The sequence below is a fragment of the Haplochromis burtoni genome, unplaced genomic scaffold, assembly GCF_018398535.1.
Source record: "Haplochromis burtoni strain Fernald_Lab_line unplaced genomic scaffold, NCSU_Asbu1 Contig_6, whole genome shotgun sequence".
NCBI lineage: Eukaryota > Metazoa > Chordata > Actinopteri > Cichliformes > Cichlidae > Haplochromis > Haplochromis burtoni.
The window spans coordinates 3,637,663-3,645,923 of record NW_024582367.1 but is presented as its reverse complement, the minus strand read 5'-3'; the positions used below and the strand labels follow the sequence as shown (position 1 = coordinate 3,645,923).

General features: G+C 42.3%; 1 protein-coding gene across 4 annotated transcripts in view; it reads left to right on the top strand.

Annotated features, from left to right (window-relative positions):
• The window catches only part of scn4aa (sodium channel, voltage-gated, type IV, alpha, a), a 41,404-nt gene that overhangs the window by 24,004 nt on the left and 9,139 nt on the right, over window positions 1–8,261 (top strand). For 2 of the 4 annotated variants that reach the window (XM_042223926.1, XM_042223919.1), the window contains exons 2-15: window positions 1,785–2,088; window positions 2,285–2,403; window positions 2,484–2,573; window positions 2,649–2,777; window positions 3,300–3,391; window positions 3,510–3,800; window positions 3,909–3,972; window positions 4,140–4,281; window positions 4,392–4,589; window positions 6,252–6,422; window positions 6,611–6,740; window positions 7,224–7,462; window positions 7,552–7,725; window positions 7,833–8,189. In XM_042223926.1, the coding sequence (XP_042079860.1) occupies window positions 1,834–2,088; window positions 2,285–2,403; window positions 2,484–2,573; window positions 2,649–2,777; window positions 3,300–3,391; window positions 3,510–3,800; window positions 3,909–3,972; window positions 4,140–4,281; window positions 4,392–4,589; window positions 6,252–6,422; window positions 6,611–6,740; window positions 7,224–7,462; window positions 7,552–7,725; window positions 7,833–8,189 (2,451 nt within the window). In that variant the 5' untranslated portion in view covers window positions 1,785–1,833. Of the gene's footprint in view, window positions 1–48; window positions 2,089–2,284; window positions 2,404–2,483; window positions 2,574–2,648; window positions 2,778–3,299; window positions 3,392–3,509; window positions 3,801–3,908; window positions 3,973–4,139; window positions 4,282–4,391; window positions 4,590–6,251; window positions 6,423–6,610; window positions 6,741–7,223; window positions 7,463–7,551; window positions 7,726–7,832; window positions 8,190–8,261 lie in introns of those variants that run through there. The other 2 variants (XM_042223929.1, XM_042223932.1) reach the window with 2 other exon arrangements.

Sequence of the window (8,261 nt, the reverse complement as noted above, 5' to 3'; positions counted from 1 at the left end):
AGAGAACAAGAACACAATCCCTGATGCAAACTTAAATCAAAACACAATAACCTCAAAATACTGGGTCCAACGGACCCAGAACCGTGACACTATCTTTGTCAGTAAAATGTACACAGCCTAGATATACCTTTGCTAGTTCTGGGTTGAACCCCCTTTTTGCCTTCAGAACCACCTCAGTTCTTTATGCCATGGATCCAAAGGCATGCTGAAAACCTTTCTCAGTGATTGTGGTCCAAATTGAGGCAACCACATCACACAGTTGTTGCAGATTTGTTGGCTGCTCATGCATGAATGAATCTCCTGTTTCACCATATCCCAAAGGTGCTCTGTTGGATTGAGATCTAGAGACTGAGGACGCTTTTTAGAACTCATTGTCATGTTCAAGAAACTAGTTTGAAATGATTTGAGCTCTGTGACATGGCACACTCTCCTGCTGTAAGTAGGCATCAGAGGGTGGGCAAACAGCTGGGGCAACTGTGGCTAGGGCTCAGGTGGAAGAGTGGTTTATCTACCAATTAGAAGGTTGGTGGATTGATCCCCTCTGATCCCTGAGTTGCATCCATTGGCTTGTGAGTGAGTGAATGTTAGGTAAAAGTGCTTAGGTGTAGATAAAAGCACTGTGTACTAATGGGTGAATGAGGCACGTAATACAAAACTCCTTGAGGTCTTATTCTGAGAAGAAAGCTGCTATATAAGTACCAGTCCATCCATTTACTGTTGCTGTAAAAGATTGGACTTAGACGGCAACAATACTTTAAACAATGCTTTCCTGCCATTGAAGGGCCCAAAGTGGACCAAGAAAATATCCCCCATACTATTACACCACCACCACCACCAGCCTGAGTCATTGATACAAGCCAGGATGGATCCATGCTTTCATGTCCATTGCAGCACAAATCAAGAATGCTTAGACCAGGCAGCATATTTCCAGTCTTTTATTATGCAGTTTTTTTTGTGTGAATTATAGCCTTAAGTTTTCTGTTCTTAGCTGACAGGAGTGCCACCACTGTAGCCCATCTGCTTGAAGGTTTGATATGCTATGTGTTTGGAGGTGGTGTTCTGCATACCTTGGTTATAATGAGTTATTTGAGTTACATTTGGCACTGAGTCTATCAGCAAATGTACAACAACTCCTAATGTTTACTGGTGTATTTGGTCCATAATTGGTTTGTAAACCATCATTTTGAAGGTTATCGTAAAGTTGCAACAAGTGTTCATAAATCTTTTTTTTTAAGGTTATTACATTTATAACATGTATGACATGTTTGTAAAGTAGCAGGCAGAGAAGCAGTTTTATAAATCACAAGACTGTTAAACTACACACTGAGGTTTCAGTCAACCTTTAACCTTTAGTTATTGTTTACATCTGCATCACATTGTGGATCTGATGAGGCTGCTTGAGCTGATTGCAACCATTCAAAACTGCTTTTTAAGTTCCACCTGAATGAGTTTTAGAAGCATCCTTAAAGTGGCTCTCTGCTCAGTGACACTTAAAATAGCACTGCACAAGCTGCACAGAGCAGCCGAGGAGGACAAGAAGTCAGACCCAAGAACCCAAGATGCACAACAGTCAAGACAAACAAGAGTTCACCTGGGCATCTGATGCATATTGTTAGTTAGAAAAGGCAATGTTATACGGGTTATGTAAATTTGTAAAGCTCATGTTTTGATTTGCTTTGTCTTGAAGGTTTTTGTATGTCCTATCTGCATGTGACACCTGGACCTATTTAAAAAAACTATGGTTGTTTTATATTCTCTCTGTTCATTCACTGTCCTCCCACCAGCTCCTTCTAGGGAAACCCCGGCAAGGCGGTATCCCTTCGCAATGCAAAGATGGTGCTGCTGCTTCCTCCCCCAGGCACCGATGCGTTTCGCCCCTTTACTCGGGAATCACTGGCGAAGATCAAGAGGCTCGAGGAGGAAAGGAAAAAGGCAGCAGAAGTAAAGGCTGATGACGAGGAAGAACCAGCAACCCCGAATGCTGATCTGGAGGCAGGCAAGGGTCTGCCCATGATCTTTGGGGACCCTCCACCAGAGCTGCTCAACACACCCCTGGAGGACATAGACCCCTTCTATGAAACACAGAAAGTCAGTATGAGCACACATGGAAGAAAAAGCTCTGCTGAAGCACACAAACACATTGCACACTCAGGCTCTAATAAACTCGACTGTATCTTAAAATGTGTCATTGCAGCTCCACGCAGGGTCTCTTAGAGAATTAATTGAAATGTTGTTTTTTTGTGCAAAAAATTACAAACTTCATAGATAATTTTGTGTTTTTCAGACATTCATTGTGATCACCAAAGGAAACACGATCTTCAGGTTCAACGCAGAACCGGCGTGCTACATTCTGAGCCCCTTTAGTTTGGTTAGGAGAGGAGCCATCAAAATTCTCATACATTCATATCCTTTTGATTTATTGAGTGTATTTTAGTTTGAATGGTATGACAGTATTCTTGTACGCTTCCTTAATCCTGACTTAAATTATTTAGCATGTTCATCATGATTACAATTCTATCGAATTGTGTGTTCATGACAATGAGCAACCCACCAGCATGGAGTAAAACTGTTGAGTAAGTAGCTCATCACTGATTATTCACACCTCACACAGTAATTTGGATAATTAATTCTGATTAATTTCTTTGTAGGTATGTCTTTACTGGTATTTATACCTTTGAGGCAACAGTTAAAGTGTTGTCTCGAGGTTTCTGTGTTGGATCTTTTACATTCCTTCGAGATCCATGGAATTGGCTGGATTTCATGGTGATCAGCATGGCGTAAGTATCTGCTTGTGTGTTTATTTAAACTATGTAGATGCATTTGGTAAATAGTTGTTAGTACTTAAATGACAGTAGGAACTCCACCCTTTTTGCTGGTGCAATATAACCACTGAAGGTTATCCAACAAAGACATTTGGTTTTAGTCAAAGATTGACTAAAACCAAATGTTTTTCCATTTGCTTCATTACATCAGAACAGTGTACCTGTCTTATTAGCTGGTAGTGTGGTTCCCTTTTTACACCTCGGCTGTAAAATTCTGATGGGGTATTGTCGTCACCTTGCCGGGAGGGTGGGCAACATAGACACCCAAGTTTGTGAATGTGATAATTCAAGAAGGAAGTCACCTAGGATTTTCAAATTACCACAGGTGTATCTGTTAAAAATCGGAAACACACAAACACAGAGTACCGCTGGCCGCTGCCAATGTTTTTGTTTTATTTTTATGTTTTATGATGAGACCTCTGCTTACATCGGGTGGCACGGAAACCATTTCCTTGATATGTTTGTGCCTTTTCCCAGTTACGTCACTGAATTCGTTGACCTCGGCAATGTGTCTGCTCTGAGGACATTTCGTGTGCTTCGAGCCCTTAAAACAATTACTGTGATTCCTGGTATGCGTTCTGTTTTAATATAACACTAATAGTTTAACTGCACTCAGTACACATTATTTTTACTGGTTTTTGAGACTTCCAAATATAGACCACTCATGTATCAATTGTGTTTTGTCAGGTTTGAAAACAATTGTGGCTGCTTTGATCCAGTCAGTGAAGAAAATGGGGGACGTGATGATTCTGACAGTCTTCGCCCTTGCGGTTTTTGCACTCGTTGGTCTTCAGCTTTTTATGGGAAACCTGCGACAGAAATGTGTGCGATGGCCCATCCAAACAAATGACACCATGTTTGAAATCTTTAACGGCACCTCTTCATTCAATAACACAGTGGACTTCAACAACACCATTGGCTTAAATGATACATATACCAACAGCACCTTCAATTTCACTGAATATATTGAAAACTCAGGTATTTTTCATCTAATCTCTAAGTTTTTCATCTGTAATTTTAAATCAATATTGTCCACAGTGGTGTAAAGGTGTAGCTATTCCAATTTCTTTTTTTGGTTGATTATAGAGAATCACTACTTTCTGGAAGGCAGCCAAGATGCTCTGATTTGTGGAAACAGCTCCGATGCTGGGTGCGTATCACCACAAAGATGCTACAGTGCTAATTTTGTCTTTTATTTGGGGTACTGGAGTTTCAGTGCAGACATGAGCCTTAATTGAAGTTTTAGAAAGGTTGCAAGTGTGATTTGGAGGTTGGGAGTCCAGATGTAGTTGGATAACTTTTCTTCTCTGCTGACAGGAAGTGCCCCGAAGGATACACATGCATGAAGGCTGGGAGGAACCCAAACTTTGGCTACACCAGCTTTGATTCTTTTGGCTGGGCCTTCCTTGCCCTCTTCAGGCTCATGACCCAGGACTACTGGGAGAACCTTTTCCAGCTGGTTGGCTCTTCTTTCATTTGCTTCATTACAGTTTATGCTTTAATTTTAAAAATGTATTGTGAAGAAATTTGTCCTTAGTCCTCGTAGCTTCTTTTCTGTTCTTAAAACAGATCATGAGGGCAGCTGGTAGGACATACATGATGTTCTTTGTAGTCGTTATCTTTCTGGGCTCCTTCTACCTCATCAATCTTATCCTGGCTGTGGTAGCCATGGCTTATGACGAACAGAATCAGGCAACTCGGCAAGAGGCCATCGAAAAAGAGGAGGAGTTCCAGCGACTACTAGAGCAAGTCAAGAATCAAGAGCAGGTAACTTGCACCGGCCTGTTACACTGAATCAGAATTAGTTCAAAAACTGATTAAAACAAATGGCAAACAAATTTGTGTTCCATTTGCTTGATTTATTATTTTTTCCAAAAACAATCAAAAGCATTTTTGATGCAAGTTTCAAAGACTATTATTGGCAAATAAATCAAACGTATACACAGAGACAGTATTTATAGTGTTGAACCTCCTTCTTTATACGCAGTTCTTTCTGGCACCGGATGCTCTTCAAGGGATGTGATCTAGGGAGACTCTTGGTCATAGATTCAAACTATTATTTACTTTGCCTTGTGATGTGGTGCTTTTTCCTTCCTGAAAAATGCACTGATTAACACTAAATTCCTCCTGGATGACTGGAAGAGATTGGTCTTTGCCTGGATCAAATTCAAAATAAAACTGAAGATGCAAAGTGTATAAGACACAAATATGTGCCACAACAACCACTTTTAACCACAACTATTTGGATTTAGTATCCCAGTAATCCCTGACTCATTGCCAAATTTATATTACTTTACAATAACTTCTCATGCTGTCCACGTGTTCAAACGTTTAGAGTATTATTACAGGTCAAAACTAGTCTCACCTTCAAGCCTTTTAGCCAAAATCCCAGTACTGGTTTTTGCCATCCTATGGCTCATAGTAAAAACTTTGTTTTCTTCTTTTTATTCAGTATTATCCATCTGTCCTTCCACCTTCTTCTGCTTAACCGGGGCTGGGGTCCGGGGGAACACCAAGGCGTTCCCAGGCCAGCCGAGAGATATAATCTCTCCAGTGTTTCCTGGGTCTGCCCCAGGGCCTCCTCCCTGTGGGACATGCCTGGAACTCCTCAACCAGGAGGGCCCAGTAGGCATCCTTGTCAGATGCCCGAACCACCTCAGCTGGCTCCTTTCGATGTGGAGGAGCAGCGGCTCTACTCTGATCTCCTCCCTGAACTTCTCACCCTGAACTATCTCAAAGGGAGAGGCCATCCACCCTTCGGAGGAAGCCCATTTCTGCCACTTGTATCCGCGATCTTGTTCTTTCGGTCACTACCCACAGTAGTGTAGCTTTTCCAATTTCTTTTTTTGGTTGACCATAGGTGAGAGTAGGGAATCGCTACCTTATCATGGTGTAGGGAGTTTTGTGTCCCAGGGCTCCCAGGGGCTATGTTGTCCAGGGGCTTCTGCCCCCTGGTAGGGTCTCTTATAGCAAATTGGTCCTGGGTGAGGGACCAGACAAAGAGCAATTCACCTATGAGAAGAACACCTAGGGAACAGTTCACCCTGCTCGGGATAGGGTTACCAGGTCCCCACTCTGGAGCCAGGTCCGGAGAGTTTTACCCGAGGGCAAGCGTCTGGTGGCCATCTTCCTAACCCATCCTGCAGGAAGACCCATCTTTCTGCAGGACCACCTCCTGCAGGAGGCACCGTTGGGGTCGGGTGCATTGTGAGCCGGATGGTGGCCAGGAGCAGTGTCCCTGATGGACCGATCCCTGGCTACCAAGACTAGCAGATGGGACATGGAATGTCACCTATTCAGTACTAAATTATAATAAAGTAATATTTTATACTGTAAAATTACAGCCGAGCCATCTTTTAAATGGTTTTATAAACTGTCCAATGCAATAACAAAGACATCTTACTGAATGACTTATCTTCTGCCAATCAGGCTAAGATGCTTGGTAGCCAAGGCACTCTAACCAGCAAGAACTCGCTCAGCCATCACACTGGGTCTGATTTGGCAGATGACGAACAGAGCCTTGACCGTGATGAAATTGTCAAAGATTGCAATGGGAGAATTATTCCACGTCTGATGATCAGAGCGCCTACCATGAACGAGGTAAGTTATAGTTAGTGGTGCCTGTATGAGTGTTTTTAAAAACCTTTGCCTTGTCCATCTGCAATTACATACCTTGACTTATGTGTTTTAAGAAATTCTCAAACTATATTTGTAGCACTTTGGTCAACATTGTTGGATATAAAGTGCGTTTAAATAAAGACGCTATGCTATGCTATGCTATTTTACAGTCTGCCATGGATTATGAATGCAGAGAGAAGTCACTGGGCTCCGTTCACAGCATGCTTCAACTGGATGAACCATGCATGGCAGAGAGAACTGCTAGTGCTCTGACTGTGCTCACTGCAGCTGCCATGGAAGGTACAGCACCAAACACACACAATATTGATATCACACTAACAAAATTAGGATATGTTGTTTAGCTTTGATTAATGTAAGCTGAGGACACAACAACATAACCTCTATTTCGGGGTAATGTTTTTTTTTTTATACTGCGTGGAGAAATCTGGCATCTGGAAGTGTCGGGTGCCACTGGGGGTGAAGAAGAAATACACAAGGCTTAGCATTAGGTGCTCTGGTGTGAGCAATAATTCCTAAGATTATCAAGCAGTTGTTAACATTGTTCATTAATTTATCCAAGGCCGATACAGTGGAGTTGTCTTGAGCTTATCATAACGAGGCTAAATATATTGTGTGTAGCAGAGATTCCTGTCAAACATGGTGTTAAGCTAGATCTATTTCAGCACAGCTATAACCTGAAGCAACAAGACTTGGACTTTAGGTTGAAAGTTTAGGCTTAAGTGAGGTTTAATATTACCTTTTGTTTTCTGCCTCTTTCTCTAGAGTTGGAGGAGGCTCAGAGGCCATGCCCACCTGGCTGGTACAAATTTGCTGACCTTTTCCTGAAGTGGGACTGCTGTACCCCTTGGGTGGTCTTTAAAAAGCGGGTATACTTTGTTGTGATGGACCCTTTTGTTGACCTGGCTATCACTATCTGCATTGTGCTCAACACCCTCTTCATGGCCATGGAGCACTACCCCATGACCCCGGAGTTTGACTATATGCTGTCAGTGGGGAATCTGGTATGTGCTGCCTAACATTTTAAAATACTTTAAAGACATTGCTCAGATTTAAGGGGTGAAAAAAACCATTTATCTTTTTTTTTTTTAAGGTTTTTACAGGTATTTTCACAGCAGAAATGGTCTTCAAGCTTATTGCTATGGATCCCTACTACTACTTTCAAGTTGGCTGGAACATATTCGACAGCATCATTGTTACACTCAGTCTGGTGGAGTTGGGGCTGGCAAATGTTCAGGGTCTGTCAGTCCTCAGATCATTCCGTCTGGTGAGACACACTGATTGAATTTCTTTGCATCAGTTTAACACAGTGGAATTATCTGCTCTGCTATTACTAAATGTTTTTATTTATTTTTGTCCCATGTTTGGTGACAGCTTCGAGTTTTCAAACTGGCAAAGTCCTGGCCCACTCTCAACATGCTCATCAAGATCATCGGTAACTCAGTAGGGGCTTTAGGAAACCTGACTTTGGTGCTGGCCATCATCGTCTTCATTTTTGCCGTCGTGGGCATGCAGCTCTTTGGCAAGAACTACAACGACTGCGTGTGCAAGATCTCCTTGGACTGTGAATTGCCGCGCTGGCACATGAACGACTTCTTCCACTCATTTCTTATCGTGTTTCGCATCCTGTGTGGGGAGTGGATTGAGACTATGTGGGACTGCATGGAGGTTGCCGGAACTGGGATGTGTTTAGTTGTCTTCATGTTGGTCATGGTCATTGGAAACCTAGTGGTGAGTCCAACAACTGCATGCTATCTTCAGACTGAAGATTGAAGAAAGAAAGTCTTAGTTATTTCAGTGATC